The sequence below is a fragment of the Stenella coeruleoalba genome (assembly GCF_951394435.1).
Source record: "Stenella coeruleoalba genome assembly, chromosome: 11".
Lineage (NCBI taxonomy): Eukaryota > Metazoa > Chordata > Mammalia > Artiodactyla > Delphinidae > Stenella > Stenella coeruleoalba.
Window position 1 is genome coordinate 52,054,067 of NC_137157.1, and position 17,172 is coordinate 52,071,238.

A 17,172-nucleotide genomic window follows, 5' to 3' on the forward strand; every position below is an offset into this window, starting at 1 on the left:
GTGCACTGGTTATTTAACTCTCTTAATTTCCATAGAGAAAATTTTAGAAAATATCATCTACAAGAATAAAGAAACGCTATCACTTTCAAGAGGATTGGAGTATGTATCATCCATTTCTGGGCTACACATATTCATTGACCTGAAAATCCTATATGAGCACCTTATATTCTTAGATACTTCGATATCATTGTTACATAGTACTAGAATCCTATAAAGAAATAGGGCAAGGTAAGATAATCAGTAAGTGGCATTTAGAGATTATGGGTCATATACATTAATTTGTTTAGTTGTGTGTTTAAAATCTGGCCATGTCATGTGCCACTCCCCAGGGCAAGAAGAGTGCAGGAAGGAGAGGGTGATCGTACACTCTCTTTCCTGATCATGCTCTGGGACCACAGTGCCAGTGTGCACATCCTTAAGCCTGAGGGTTTGGCAAGGATGGCTGTTTAAGGGGGATGGAACTTGGATAAATGAACTGAGGTGAGCACTTGTGTATGTGTGTGTGTGTGCATGCATGCGTGTACACGTATGTAAGGTCAGTGGAAGAGGGAGCTGAGGGCTGGAACTCAGCACAGTTCATAGCATTGTACAGATGATGAATGAATTTTATACCTGTTTAAAGTTAAGAACTAATAAAAGCAAAGTGGTTTTCCACTTTCACGGAGGTGCCAGTCTCATAAGGAAGATAAGATATCTTAATGTAAAATGATAAACCAGCAATTCAAGGCAATATAGGATAATATTAATCCCTAGCACCTACTGAGTGTTTCCAGTGTTAAAAAACACTGCATGTATTTTCTTACTTAATCCTCACACAAACTCAATGAAATTGGTTCTATTATTGTTCCTATTTTAAAATTAGGAAATTGAGGCTTAGGTCAATCTAAGTCACATAACCACTGAGTGGCAGAGCCTGGATTAGAACTTAGATCTCATACTCTGCAACTTCTTAGCCTCTACCACTTGCTTCCTTGTGTTGCAGAGAAAAGAAATGAGTCATGGTGAGCTGGAGAGAACAGAGAAGGTAAAAGATGGGACCCAGAATTGGTTCTGAAAAAAGTGCTGATGCTATTGGAAAAATCAGAGAGTGTTAGCAAAATATGAATCAAAGAAAACACCATTTAAAAAAAATCTCTCTCCCCCCCAAAAAATAAATAAAAATAAAAAAAATCTCTCTTCATCTCTCCATATGAATAGTTCTTTTTTCTTTATAGGATCCATTAGAAATGCAAGATGAAAGAACAATCAAGTTTCAAAACTAGAATGAAAAGTCCTTTCACTGGGAATGTTGGGCTCTGTGAAGGACAGGCATAAGACTTTAGATATAAAAAATGCTTCTTTAAATGACATAGCATAGAGTTTTATTTCTGAAAGCAGGAGTATATACTGAAGAATTGTGCCATACCTCCTCTAGGTCAATGGTCAACAGCAGGTGAGAGTAAATCACTCCTTTCTCTTACAAGCATTTCTTTTATGTGAAGACTTTTACTTTCAGACTCTTAAACTGCTGCAATGGGGCCATTGGTTTCTCTTTGTTCCTTACTGTTAAATTCTGAATATTATGTTTAACTCTAAATTCTACCTGACAGGTACCACCAAGAGAGCAGCACACCACCATCCAAGGACTCAACTCTTGGCCCTCCTTCAGACCTCAAGAAGCTGTCCCTTCATGGCCAAAGTGCCTGTCGACCCTTACCTACCCCTTCCAGGAGGAGCTGTCAGCCCACATCAGCCACTAGCAAGGCTGTCGGTGTGCCATTTTGCACCACAAACACAAAAGAACCCCAGGGACTTTCAGATCACAAAGACTCTCTAAGTGAAATCCCTTTCAAGTCAGTGGGAACGGAAATGAGTTTTACTTAGGAAATTCCTCCCTGGCCTCCCCTTTACAGAGTAACCCCAACCTAGAGAAAAAGGAGTCAAAACTTCATTAGTACATTATTTCCACAACTTCATCAATATTTCTGCACTTAGAAAGTTCATGGAACAATTATGTTATAGTAAATGTCCTCCTAAGTTAACCTTGACTTGAATATTGGTTTTTTTTTGCGGTACGCGGGCCTCTCACTGCTGCGGCCTCTCCCGTTGCGGAGCACAGGCTCCGGACGCGCAGGCTCAGCGGCCATGGCTCACGGGCCCAGCCGCTCCGCGGCATGTGGGATCTCCCCGGACTGGGGCACAAACCCGCGTCCCCTGCATCGGCAGGCGGACTCTCAACCACTGCACCACCAGGGAAGCCCTTGAGTATTGTTTTTTAGGGTAGGCTTCCCTGCTCTTCCTCCCCATTTTGGAAGTTTAACCTTCGAATTTAGTAATATTGTGCAAGACATAATGCACTGGACAATTAAGGATATGATTTTACCAGGCTATTGCAATAGGGAAAATGCTCATTAATGAGACATGTCTTCAAGAAAAGGAGATGGATCTGAGGTTTTATAGAGGCAGGTAATAAACAAGGGAGTCAGCAGTGAGTCTCATGGGAATCAATGAGGAAGGTTGGAGACAAGTCTTATCTTGGAATATTTGTGAGCAGGGTGGTCTTTCGCAGTTAGCTGGGGGTGATTTCTCAACCATTCTGCTTTCAGAGACCAGGGAGCTCAGATAAAGTTCAACAGTATCAATATGTTTCTGTATTTCTTAGCTGTGCTATTGAAAGTAGGTTAGTGGGAGTTTTTGACTTTAAAAAAAAAAGCACAACATGAGATTTGTGAGTTAAGTTTTATTTGGGCAAAATGATGACTATAGCTCGGGAGACAGCATCTCAAATAGCTCTGAGAGGGCTTCCCTGGTGGCGCAGTGGTTGAGAGTCCGCCTGCCGATGCAGGGGACGCGGGTTTGTGCCCCGGTCCGGGAAGATCCCACATGCCGCGGAGCGGCTGGGCCCGTGAGCCATGGCCGCCGAGCCTGCGCGTCCGGAGCCTGTGCTCCGCAACGGGAGAGGCCACAGCAGTGAGAGGCCCGCGTACCGCAAAAAAAAAAAACCCAAAAAACAAAACAAATAGCTCTGAGAAACTGCTCCAAATAGGTAGCGGGGAAGGTCAGTATATATATGATTTTGGTGAAAGGGGAGTACATGCAATCTAGCACATATTTTTTGCAGAAGGTTTCTGCTAGTCTTGTGAAGGTTACTGCTAGTCACGAGGAGCAGACGTCATGAAGGATTTTAGTGCTTTTCTAGATATGAGGAGATACAAGAACTGGGCTCATAAAATTGGCTCCTGAAAATATCTAACTATCTGAAGACCTGTTCTGCCAGTTTTTCCCCGAGCACAGCGTGCCTCATTTCTGCTCTCCACCCTGAACTCCTTTCAGGGGGTGTTGAAAAGTTAGCAGCTGCAGCAGCACATGATTTAATCCCTGTAGAGGCAGATGGCAAGTGCCGACGGCAGGTGCCAATTTGTAGTTGACAGACTCATTGTCATAAGATCAGATGATTTTATAGAGATCACTTGGTCTATGTCCCTTATTTTATAAACGAGGAGACTGAAGCACAAAAATTCTACGTGACTTACTCAACATTATATAATAAGTGTAGGGGCCGAGTCAAAACTCCCATTTAGGGATCTTCTTCTAACACCAGAATCAGTTTTAAAATAAGCAATTTATTAAAAGAATAGTATGACCCTTTTTACTTATCTTCAGTGATACATAATTTTTATTATGGATCTTCAACATAATAATGTTAAGAAGTATGAAAGACTCTTTTCACTCAGAAGAAGCTAGGAAGGAGGGGGTTTTATAAGTGGCCAAAAATTGTGAAAGGTTGCAAGACAACTCTCATTTTTTTCTCATAGCACAGTTTAGAATGTTATTGTTTAAATTAAATGTTAAATGTTTAAAATTCCTCTCTAAAATTTTAAACCGCTTTCTCCAAATTAAGAATGTAAGTGAATCATGAATAGAGGGAAAATCCTGATCTATTAAAAGAAGGCTTCATATGTTCTAATAGAAAAACCACAATTTAATTGACTTCTAAAAATCTACCTAAATATTTCAAAATAACTGTTTAACTAACTCCCAGTTTTAAGTACTACTTTTAAATTCTGCAGCAAAGGCATGGATGGGGTAAGTCAGATAGGCCAACTCATAGCCCTTCTGATACTATAAGCAATAACAAACAATTAATGTGTAGTGTTATTATTGGTAGGAACTGTTCTGATGCTTTCTGTATATTAACTCATTTAATCTGTACAACAGTCCTACGAGGTAGGACTGTTATTCTCATCTCATAGATGAGGAAATTGAGGCACAGGGAAATTAAATGATATATTCAAGGTTGTACAACTAATATAGAGCTGGGATTTGAACCCAGACAGTCTGCTTTTTTTTTTCTATGACCACTGAAATAATGTGGATGGAGGGGGGTTATCTTTATGAGTTGTCAGATATTATCATTGAAAACAATGTTCTGGGAATTCCCTGGCGGTCCAGCAGTTAAGACTCCGCGCTTCCACTGCAGGGGGTGTGGGTTCTATCCCTGGTCGGGGAACTAAGATACTGCATGCCTCGCGGTGCAGACAAAAAAAAAAAACCAATGTTCTATCCCTTGAAGGATGAAAAATGAGTAAGCAAATATTTCATATATAAATGATGAATCTATCAGGTTAGCATTCATTCTAGTGAGAATAAGATATTAACAATATAAACATTTTAAAAGTTGTGACTTTTTTGTGACATTGTTGAAGTCTTTCATTAGGTTGGTCACCTTTGGTTAGTCTTGGCTATCTTCATAAGTTTTAGGAAATGGACAAAAATAATCTCCTAAATCTGTCAGAATTATCTTGGGTAATTGCTCTCTTGTGCCTTGAGATTTCTTTCATGTTGAGGTATGGATAAATGCTCCTGGGAAAAGGAATTAGACATCTTAACTCTCTGTAAACTTTCAGGTAAAATTAACCTAAACCATCCAGTTAGAAATTAGCACTCATTCTGATTTTAAAGGTTTCCAAAGAGTTGTCCTTGTCAGTAACCCATTTTATCTGTAACTTTCACCAAAAGTAATTACATCTGCGTTGTTTAGCATCTCAAATTCTACAAAGACAAAACATGGCAATTCTTTGCCTTTCATACATTGTGGAATAACTGCTAGAAAGCTAAATAACGAATATCCTCAAATTAAAATTCTAGATTTAAGGCAAGCATAAACATTTGGAGAGAAAAGAAAAGGCAGCTTTTTTTTTTTAAACATAAAGCAATGACAAAAATAGTAAGAAAAAGTACATAATTCCCCCCTACACACCCACCCACCACCCTACTCTTATTAAGGAATAAGACAGGAGTTGTTTGGAGTTGTAAATCAGCAACATTTCAGAAATTCCTTCTGACCTGTTAAGCCTCAACATTAATAAAAAATTATTACACTACATGCCAATTTGTTTCAAGACCCAGTGGGAAGTGGGAGCACTAAAGATTTAAGGAAAAAATAACCCCATTAATGGGGGAATAGTTAACAAAATTATTGTATATCTCGGCTATGTAATACTGGGTAATCATTATTAAAAAGACTGAAGTAAATCTATATACGTAGACATGAAAAACTGTCCACCATATATTAAGTGAAAAAAAATCCAGATTAATATGTGATATAATGTAGTATTTAAATACATATTATAAAAATATATCATCTAACATGTAAATATTATAAATGTATATGTTATAATTAACATGTTTTTATATGCCTGAAAGAATATAAACCAAACTAACAACAGTAAGGTGTTTTGAATATTGAGACAGAAAGGGTAGGGAGAGATAGGGAACTTTTATCATTTACTTTTCTTTTCTGTACTGTTTTATTTTGATAGATTATTCTATTTTATAATGAACAAATGCTATGTATAAAACTTTAAAAAAACTATATAAGGAAAAAATTCCCTGTAGTATTATCAAATACTGGAATGAGTTACAAATCATGTACTGTAGAAGGGATTAAAGAATAGATATATGATATTGACTAAAAGTAGTGGGAATTGATTTTTCAGTAAACAAAAATTCTAACTATTCCCACTTTTTTTCCTCTTTCAGAAAGTTACTCTTTTACAAGATCCCCTATATGTTAGTGAGCTCAGTCCTGCTACTGGAAGTCAAAAGCCATATAGGTGGGCTTCCCTGGTGGCGCAGTGTTTGAGGGTCCGCCTGCCGACCCGGTCTGGGAAGATCCCATATGCCGTGGAGCGGCTGGGCCTGTGGGGCATGGCCTCTGGGCCTGCGCGTCCGGAGCCTGTGCTCCGCAGGGGGAGAGGCCACAGCGATGAGAGGCCCGCGTACCGCAAAAACAAAAACAAAAACAAAAACAAACCAACCCCCCCCCCCAAAAAAAAAAGCCATATAGGTAAGGAGTGATGACAGAACAGAGTTGCACGGCAGGGTGTTCGCCCTCTTTGCCTCTCCTAACTCTATGTGATGCTGACCATCACATTTATATCTACATCTCTTCTCGCCCTGAATTGCAAAGACAATTAAGCACTGGATATCACTTCTTGTATGTTTCACAGGAGCCATAACGTCAGCATATTCAAAACAGAACTCAGCCTCTTCCTTCTGTGACCTGACCTTCCATCTGTGTTTCCTAAACAGGGCATGATGTCATTATCTCTAGACAGCCTAAGCCAGAGTCCTGGATCCCGAGATCCCCATCCCCTAATCCAGTCATCACCACATGATTTACTGTACTTATTGAATATATCTGGATAACACCCACTTCTTTCTACTGCCACATGCTCAGATCCAATTATCTGTTCTGGGCTCTGACAGTATTTTCCTGGCTGGCCTCTGCCTTCACTCTTGCCCCTCTCTAGACCATTCTTCAATACAACAGAGGAACCTTTCAGAAGTACAAACGTGATCATGGAACTCCTCCCTTAAAGCCTTTCCATAGCTCCCCATTGCCCTTAGAAGGTCTACACTCTATAACAGCTTTTTACAAATCTTCCTGATGTCTCTATTGTGTCCTCCACACTCCTGCCCTAAGCTCCTGATCCAAATGAACTCATAGCTCTCAAAGAGCTCCCTGTTAATCTGGGCCCTAACGTGATGGCCTCTATTCTAGAACCCTACTCTCTTCTCTTCTTCCCCTTCATAGAAACTTCAGCTCCTCAAGTCTTAGCTCACTATCCCTTTGTCTAAAAATCAGTTCTCAAGACTAAGTTGAGAGGGTCCCTCCATAACGTCCTGTGCTTACATATCTGTAGCACTGTCCACTCTGTATTACGGATTGCTTGTTTATGTGCTGCCCTATTATGCAATATGCTCCTTAAGGGCAGGGACTGTTCCTCGGTCACTGGCACATAGTAGGCTGCCAATAAACCTTTATACAATGAATGAATGAATGAAATAAGATAGAGGCTGGGACCTTATATGCAAGGCAAAGGAGTTTGGATTTTATCCAGACTTCATACTTCTATTATGTTCTTATCATAGTCAGCCTTACATTGAAGTAGTTACTTGTGATGTGACGATTACTTCCAATAGACTGTGAGCCCCTGGAAGGCAAAGAGTATGTCTTATTAATTTTCGTATTTTTCTTACTTAAAACAGTGCTTTGTACTTAGAGAGCACTCTGTCAATTGATGGTGCCAATAATTTTGATATTAAGTAAGTCATGAGTGACTTTTGAGAGGTTTACGATAGTGACGTATATTGGAGGTGATGTAAGTGAACTAAGGGAAAGTTTAATTTTAAAAGATACAATTCATTCCCCATTAAAGGGAACCAAAGTTCCTTGGAAGAATGACTGATTCTAGGTCTGGGGTAGGAAATATACAAATGAGTCTGAAACAGCTTGTGGCAGAATGCAAAGAGTAACAGGGCTCAAACTAAAGGACACAGGAGCCCACATGAAGGGCCTCCTGATAGCCAAAGATGGAACAAATCAAGAATCAGAAAAAATAATGAATGAGATAGTTAAAACATAACGAATATATAAAAATTCCAAAGTGTATAATGATGCATCATAGAGAGAAAGTCCTCCCTCCTACCCTCCCCCACCCGGTTAAGAAATAAAAATGTACTGAACTCCGTTAGAAGTAAATAGGGCACTAATTCATTTTTCTGCAAATCAGCAAACAAATGGAAAGAAAGAATTAAGCATTTATCCTGCCTTTCCTGCATAAACTGTAATTAGGTCAGGGTAACCAAGTAGCCCAAGTTGATGAGAGCAAATTCCATTTTACAGAATTCCAGCTAATGAATGTGGGAGGTTTAACAGAATTAGAAAGCTACCATTTTTTAACCTCTGATGAAATAATAGATTCATGCAAAGATCCTCAGTGGATGGAACCATCAGACAGAAAGGTGAAGTGGAATTTCAAAATGGAGGGTTCATGTAAATAACTAAACACTGATCAGTCTTAGAATCACTTAAGTGGGATGCTATAATGGAGCACTTAAAAATTATAAAATGCCTCATTATTTGATGTAACATGAAACACATAGCACCACCTATGACATATCTTTGTTCAAACAATTAAACTGGAATCTGACTTAAAAGTGTGGGTGTGTCAGCCTTGAGAAGGAATGAAATTCTGATACATGTGACAACATGGATGAGGCTTGAAGAAATTATGCTAAGTTAAATAAGCCAGTAGTAAAAGGACAAATATTATATGGTTCCACTTATATGAGGCACCTAGAATAGGCAAATTCACAGAAACAGAAAGCAGAATATAGGTTACCAGGAGCCATGGAGAGACAGGAATGGAGACATTGTTTAATGGATGCAGAGTTTCTGTTTGGGAAGATGAAAAAGTTCTGGAAATGGATAGTAGTGATGATTGCACAACACTGTGAATGCACTTAATGCCGTTGAATTGTACACCTGAAAATGGTTAAAATGGTAAATTTTAGGTTATGTATATTTTATCTCAAAATTTTAAAAGGTGTGTGTGTGTGTGTGTGTGTGTGTGTGTGTGTGTAAGGGAATAGATAAAACAAGACTGGCAAAATGTTGAAAATTACTGAAGCTAAGTGATGGGTATGTGAGGGTTTCTTATAAGACTTTCTCCATTTTTGTGTATGTTTGAAAATTTCCATAGTAGAAGTTTTTAAAAGATCTAAGAAACATAGCAAACAAATATAGCAATTATCTTATTTAGATCTTGGTTTTAATGAACCAAATATAAAAAGGCATTTTTAAGACAAGAGAGAACATTTGAATATGGACTAGGTATTAGACAATACCATAGAATTATTGATAGGTTTGTTGGTGTGATAATGATGATTTTGCAAGGAAATGTTCCAGTTATTTCGAGATACGTTCTGAGTTATGTAGGGGTTAAATAGCATAATGTTTGGGATTTCCTTTTTTAAAATTAATTAATTTGGCTGTGCTGGGTCTTAGCTGCGGCACTCGGGATCTTCGTTGCAGCATGCAGGCTCTAGTTCCCCAACCAGGGATGGAACCCGGGCCCCCTGCATTGGGAGTGTGGAGTCTTAACCACTGGACCACCAAGGAAGTCCTGGGATTTCTTTTTTTTTCTTTCTTTTTTTAAAATTTATTTTATTTTTGGCTGCGTTGGGTCTTCGTTGCCGCATGTGGGCTTTCTCTAGATGCGGTGAGTTGGGGCTACTCTTTGTTGCGATGCACGAGCTTCTCATTGCAGTGGCTTCTCTTGTTGCGGAGCACAGGGTCTAGGTGCACAGGCTTCAGTAGTTGAGGCTCGCGGGTTCTAGAGCGCAGGCTCAGTAGTTGTGGCGCACAGGCTTAGTTGCTCCGCGGCATGTGGGATCTTCCCGGACCAGGGCTTGAACCTGTGTCCCCTGCATTGGCAGGCAGATTCTTAATCACTGCACCACCAGGGAAGCCCAGTCCCGGGATTTCTTTTTTTAAAAGATGATTATACAGATAGCTTAGAATTTCTACATGTTTTCTTATGTTTATTCTAAAAAAAAAGTATCAGTTTTAATTTTGGTACTATATTATGTAAAGTGATTTTAAAGCTAATTGTATAATAAAAACAGGCTTTTACTTTGTGTGGCTTGAAATTTATCCCTGAAGGCAAGGAGGGTTCTGCCACTATCCTGACTCAGGAAAAGCATATTTCTTGTAAAGTTAATTTCTGAAGGCAACATGTTTAAAGTGTAGTAATTTAATGCACCATGAAGGATGCAAATGTATGCACAAGATACATAGGAAATAGTCTGTGCCTACAAGGCACCTTCAGTTTATTAATTAATTAATTAATTTATTTTTGCTGTGTTGTGTCTTCGTTTCTGTGCGAGGGCTTTCTCTAGTTGTGGCAAGCGGGGGCCGCTCTTCATCGCAGTGCCCGGGCCTCTCACTATCGCGGCCTTTCTTGTTGCAGAGCACAGGCTCCAGACGCGCGGGCTCAGTAGTTGTGGCTCACGGGCCCAGCTGCTCTGCGGCATGTGGGATCCTCCCAGACCAGGGCTCGAACCCGTGTCCCCTGCATCAGCAGGCAGATTCTCAAGCACTGTGCCACCAGGGAAGTCCTTCAGTTTAAAAGAAGTAAATATTCTTTGGGTTTTCAAATTAGGATTTTGTCACAGTTGTGAGTTCTGTAATCTGACCATTGTGAACATATACACAGAGCTTCTGAGATAATGTACGAAAAACCATACCAGCTGTAAAGCATTATTCAAATGTAAGGTATTACTGATATTAAATGTCTGGAAAAATGAAAAAAATAGTAAAAATAGAGCTTATCATTAAATCAGTAATCCTCCTGCTACATTATTTGCGTGAATTTATGTTTTCTAGCTCATGAAAATACAGAATATCTGTTAACATTAATGTAAAATTTCCTCTTATTCCTAAGTTGAATAATGGATTCTTCTGGCCTAGACTTTTTCTTTTCTTCTTTCTTTTTTTTTTTTTTTTATGCGGTACGCGGGCCTCTCACTGTTGTGGCCTTTCCCGTTGCGGAGCACAGGCTCTGGACGCGCAGGCTCAGCGGCCATGGATCACGGGCCCAGCCGCACCGCGGCATGTGGGATCTTCCCGGACCGAGGCACGAACCCGTGTCCCCTGCATCGGCAGGCGGACTCTCAACCACTGCACCACCAGGGAAGCCCTAGACTTTTTCTTATTTAAATTAGTCAAAGAAAGTTTGTCATCTGTGTAAAACCAAATATTCTCTGAATGTTCAGAGAAACTGTGATTATCCATAACTTCTCTGTAGAAATATAGGCTACTGAATCTAACTTGAATTTATGAGGTATATGAGACCTCAATTTATATATTAATTGATTTTTAGTATGAAGAGATTAGTGTGCTTTTTCTTATGAAATTTGTTTTGACCTTTTTGAAAAAAATATAGTTCGATATTATTATAATCTTTTGGCACCTATGATAGCATAGGTGCCAAAAGATAAAGACAGTTCCTTTCTACATGGGTCTTAGCAAATTGCTGACTCCTAACGGAAAAAACTGGAAAATCAATTTCAAAATAATTGTGCTGATATTGTATTTTTTCTGGGCTTTTGCTTTTCTAAGCTCATTTCTTTGTGAAAACTACATTTCTGCTGTTTTTTGGAATTCTCAGAGAATAGAGGGATTTTATGGGTTTTTTTTTTAACATCTCTATTGGAGTATGATTGCTTTATAATAGTGTGTTAGTTTCTGCTTTATAACAAAGCGAATCAGCTATACATATACATATATTCCCATTTCTCCTCCCTCTTGCATCTCCCTCCCACCCTCCCTATCCCACCCCTCTAGGTGGTCACAAAGCACCGAGCTGATCTCCCTGTGCTATGCGGCTGCTTCCCACTAGCTATCTATTTTACATTTGGTAGTGTATATATGTCCATGCCACTCTCTCACTTAGTCCCAGCTTACCCTTCCCACTCCCCTATGGTTATTTTTCAAATGAAATGTGGCAGTAGTTAGAAATGGATGTATAGGGAAGCAAGATCTCAAAGCTTACTCCTCTGTTATTTAGATAACATTTATTAAACACTTACTGTGTGCTAAGCGCATGAAGTAACTAAAGTATCAAAAGAGCACAATGGGATAGGTACTATCATCATCCCCATTTTACATATGAGGAAACTGAGGCACAGAAAGACTAAGAAACTTGCCCATGGTAGTTACTTAGAGGAAAGGGGCAGATCTAGGATATTGATCAGCCTGTCTGACACTGCCCCTATGCTCATAATCATGTTCTTCTGCCTTCATGACTGTTATCACTGAATTCTTTCATTTTTTTAACTCAAGTTCAGCTGATTTACAATATTATATGTTTCAGGTGTACAACATAGTGATTCATAATTTTTAATGATTATACTCCATTTATAGTTATTATAAAAATTGGCTATATTCCCTGTGCTGTACAATATATCCTTGTAGCTTATTTATTTTTATTTTTAATATTTTATTTATTTATTTATCTATTTATTTATTTTGGCTGCACCAGGTCTTAGTTGAGGCACGTGGGATCTTTTAGTTGCAGCATGCAGACTTCTTAGTCGTGGTGTGCGGACTCTTAGTTGCGGCATGAGAACTCTTAGTTGCGGCATGCATGCGGGATCTAGTTCCCCGACCAGGGATCGAGCCCAGGCCCCCTGCATTGGGAGCATGGAGTCTTACCCACTGGACCACCAGGGAAGTCCCTATTTATTTTATTTTATTTTTTATAAATTTATTTATTGATTGATTGATTTTTGGCTGCATTGGGTCTTTGTTGCTGTGTGCGGGCTTTCTCTAGTTGCGGCGAGCGGGGGCTACTCTTTGTTGCGGTGTGCGGGCTTCTCATTGCGGTGGCTTCTCTTGTTGCACAGCACGGGCTCCAGGCGCACAGGCTTCAGTAGCTGTGGCACTTGGGCTCAGCAGTTGTGGCTTGCAGGCTCTAGAGCGCAGGTTCAGTAGTTGTGGCACATGGGCTTAGCTGCCCCGTGGCATGTGGGATCTTCCCAGGCCAGTGCTTGAACCCATGTCCTCTGCATTGGCAGGTGGATTCTTAACCACTGCACCACCAGGGAAGTCCCTGCTATTTATTTTATATATAGTAGTTTGTACCTCTTAATGCCCTACCTCCAGCTTGCCCCTCTCCCCTTCCCTCTCTTCACTGGTAACCACTAGTTTGTTTTCTAGATCTGTGAGTCTGTTTCTTTTTTGTTATATTCACTAGTTTGTTGTATTTTTTAGATTCCACATATATGTGATATCATACAGTATTTGCCTTTTTCTATCTGACTTATTTCAATTAGCATAATGCCCTCCAAGTCCATCCATGTTGTTGCAAATGGCAAAATTTCATTCTTTTTTATGGCTGAGTAGTATTCCATTGTGTATGTATACCACACCTTCTTTATCCATTCATCTGCTGATGGGTACTTAGGTTGCTTACATATGTTGGCCATTGTAAATAATGCTGCTATGTACATTGGGGTGCATGTCTCTTTTCGAATTAGTATTTTCATTTTTTTTCAGATAAGTACCCAGGAGTGGAATTGCTGGGTCATATGGTAGTTCTGTTTTTAGTTTTTTGAGAAACCTCTATACTGTTTTCCATAATGGCTGTCCTAATTTACACTCCCACTAACAGTGTACAGAGGTTCCCTTTTTTTCCACATCCTTGCCAACATTTGTTATTTGTGGTCTTTTTGATGGCTAAGACTGAATTCTTAACGATCATCTCCTCCAGTATCTCCACTAGAAAAGAGACTTTTTTTCAGGAAGTTTTAATTTTTGCGTTAATAAGAGAGGTTCATTGATTGCATAGAGGAGAGCATCTTAGAATTTTTTTAAATAAAGGGGGAAGGAGTGGGCAAGAACCAAGATTTCATGTAGCATTACTGGAATAAATGGCTGGTATCAAGATTTGTGGAATAAGTGGTAAAAATATTTTTACTTTAAGTCAGAAATTCTAAGACATTTCCATCAACCTACATATGTTCTGTTACTGTTACTTTGCACCCTGCTTCTCTGAATCACTGGTTGTGTTAGCTTGGACAGGCTACTTAACCTAACATCCTATAAATGCAATAGTAATTCCCAGCTCAGTCCTCCTAGTGACGCTGAATGAGCTAGCCCATGAAGAGAACCCAGGCCAGACCCCGCCATAGAGTCAGTGCTCAATTAAGTACAGGTTGTTATTATTGAGCACAGTGGGAGATGGAAACAATATCTAACCTGATAATGTGTTTTCAAGTTGCTGCAAAGCCGAGGGGCCAGGACAAGTACACAAATAACTGCAATGGAGTGAAGTAGGATTAGTGTGGTGTAAGAAGTATGGAAAGAGTGCTATGGGAGAGGGTTCCCCATCATTGGTGGAATTAGGGAAAGCTCTGAGAAGAAGGTGTTAACTCATTTCAGCTAAGCCAGCTTTTCCTGAAGTGTGGAACGCACATGGGGCAGTAATGGAAGATGACTTCATGTGGTATTCTGACATGGCATGAAATAACTTTGAATTCCATGGTAAAAAATGATTCCCTTTTCCAATTCGTCTGACCTCATTAGGGAGAACCTCTTGGCTTGGTGCCGGTAGTGGCAGCTCTCAAACACATGCTCATATGCCTTTTTGTCAAAGGGAGAGCAGACTTCAGCCTCAAAATAGGGAGCATCTACTTAGAATTTTGTTGCTATTTTTAGTTACGTGCTATTTATAGCAAATGGTACTGGTTTTCCCATGTGAAGTAGTGATACAAAATTTTCTGTATAAAAAAATTTCTCTAAGAAAAAATGAGTTCATTTAAAGAAAAAATACTAAGCAAATAATATTACATATGACTCGTGGGTTATGGTAAATGGTATGTGAAGAAACTCTGTGCTGGACTATGAAAGAGGGACGGAAGTTTACCAGGAACAATGAGAGTATTCATGATATGTACAGCTTGAGTAAAGGGGCATGGCAAAAAAGTATGTTTGGAGATTAATAAATAGTTCAATTTGGGAGGAGCAAGTTTCATTACTGATAAGTAACAAAGCTAGAAGTACAAAACTATATTAAAATTCAGTTAGTAACGAAGTTTTACAGACCTAGCAATAATCGTTGATATTCCTCAACTGCTGTTTATCATTTTTTCCATGGAAAATTTTCTTTTCTTTCTGTATATCTGAGGAGAAAATTAAGCACTTCAGTCAACTTAAATCTGAACTTTTTCTTAAAGACAATACTTTGAGGAAGATACTTTGTTTAATTACAGAACTTAAAGTAGCAGCCCCGAAAAACTTCATTCTGAAAAGGCTTTTCTGGAAAGTAGTTGTTTTGTCTTATTTTTAATCTTTAAAGCTTGTTTTACCTGTTTATCAAATGCAGCATATTCAATCTTAAAGTAAAATATAAATAAATGTTGTATACTGATGCTGCATTTTAAAATGTTGATTAAATTTAATGCAATCATCTTGATGCCTGAAATGTTGTGATGGAATCATTGTATATGGTGTGTTGGGGCCAGGGAGACAGAAGAGGGGAGAGCAGTAGGGAAAAGATAGTAGCTCACATGGATTGGGTTAGCAGACACAAAAAAAGAGAGATCGAGGGGAAGTTCCTGGCATGCAAGAAGTATGAGTATAGACAGTGAGATGAGAAAGTACATTTCAAGAAGTCTTACGTGTATGTTCCCCTACAATAAAAATATAATTAAAAAGTTACTTTTGAATGTAGGATTGTTATTTTTTAAAAGGTGACTCCTGGGAAGTCAAAGCAGTCTAGCTCCCATTTGGCAAGTTACACACTTACTCTGTAAGACTGACTTGTAGTCTCAGGTTTAGGTGAAGGTATTGAGAAGCCCAGGTGAGTACTGGTGCTGTGCTAATGAGACTCATTCTGGTTAGTGATCTTATACATAGTTGCCACCTTTTTATTGCACAGTTGGGAAGTGCACAGCTTCCCCAGCCATACCTGACAGTCTTGGCCATTTCTTAGATTCTAAGTGCTTGACACATCTGATGACCAACCATCCTGGTTTACCTAGACTAGGATAACAAACTCTCCCAGTTTGCCTGGGACCGAGGAGGTTCATGGCACTTGGAACTTTGAGTGCAAAAGGTAGACCAGTCCCAAGCAAATTGGGATGGTTGATCACCCTAATTAGAGGGCAGAGTAGCTACAGAGAATAGAGTATCAAGTGTCCCCAACATTGAGGCAGGTAAGGATGATGTAGTGCTGTATAATCAAAAATGCTTGAGCTAGATAGACACTGTTAGGAATACACCATCCAAGTTTTAACTAAAAAACTTCAGAGAATTACGGAAAATACAGGGACAGGCATCAACATGACTTACATACGGTTATGAAGAGTCCACATGGAAAGGCTAAAGAAATTGGTATTATCTCCCACCCAAATAAACCTCTCCAGTCCAACCTACATGGTGTCTACTCATCTATAACACTGATTGTGAGGACTTTGCTTCCTAAAAAACTTCTTGAGGTTCTCCTTATTAAGTACAAGCACTTTGGCTTTGGCATTTAAGGCTCTCCACTACCGACCTCTTGTCACAGATTCCAAGTTTGGACAGGCATGGCCTTTATTTTAGCAGGGTGGGTTATCAGGAAGGGGCCAACATCTGCATAGGGCAGCCACTGGGAAAACGAATCCAGCTGTAGATGCTAAGGGAGAAGGCACAGTGCCCAAGGACGAGAGTGATCTCTACAATGTGCAAAATGAGAAATATCAGGGCATTATAGCATGTGGGTGGATTACACCCAGATGTCTGCATAAACATTTGGCACCAGGAAGATCTGCATGTTCAGGATTTGGGAACAGGGCCTTCATGGAATGTGGGGTTGGGGGGAGTAGCAACGATACAAAGTCAAGAGTAAAGTCAGTAGCTGGGAAAGGACTGGCAAAGGACTTAGCTCAGGGCCCAAAGGAGAGGGCCACCTAGACAACCTGGACACAATCAGGGGATTGATTTAAAGCAGATGTCTAGGCAGGAGAACGGAGCTACCACCTAAGGGTTAGACTCGCAAGAAGGGTGTTGATGCTGAATACCAGCATGTTGGTCTTAAGCGTCTCCAATCTTAAAACAGGCCTGAAGCAGGTGGCCTCGGCTGTGGAGGAAAAGAGGGATGCAGAGAAAGGGAATAAAACCAGGTCTAGCCCACTCAACCCACCACTTCACCACTCTCACCTCTTTTCTGTAAAAGCTTGAACCATGTGAAATGATTGGAACACCCTGCCCTTCCCAGCCCCTCCACGTTTTCCCCTACTATTGCTTTCTCTAGGATACTCTTTCCATTTTCTCCTGTTAAAATCCTACCCATTCATTCT

At 39.8% G+C, this 17,172-nt stretch overlaps 1 protein-coding gene across 1 annotated transcript in view; it reads left to right on the top strand.

Moving 5' to 3' along the window:
• Positions 1–17,172, top strand: part of LOC307194387 (uncharacterized protein C12orf56) — a 65,317-nt gene that overhangs the window by 15,241 nt on the left and 32,904 nt on the right. Inside the window, 5 exon segments of the mRNA XM_079937487.1 lie at positions 1,590–1,831; positions 1,834–1,931; positions 1,935–2,000; positions 6,022–6,108; positions 15,018–15,155. Of these exon segments, the coding sequence (XP_079793613.1) occupies positions 1,590–1,831; positions 1,834–1,931; positions 1,935–2,000; positions 6,022–6,108; positions 15,018–15,155 (631 nt within the window).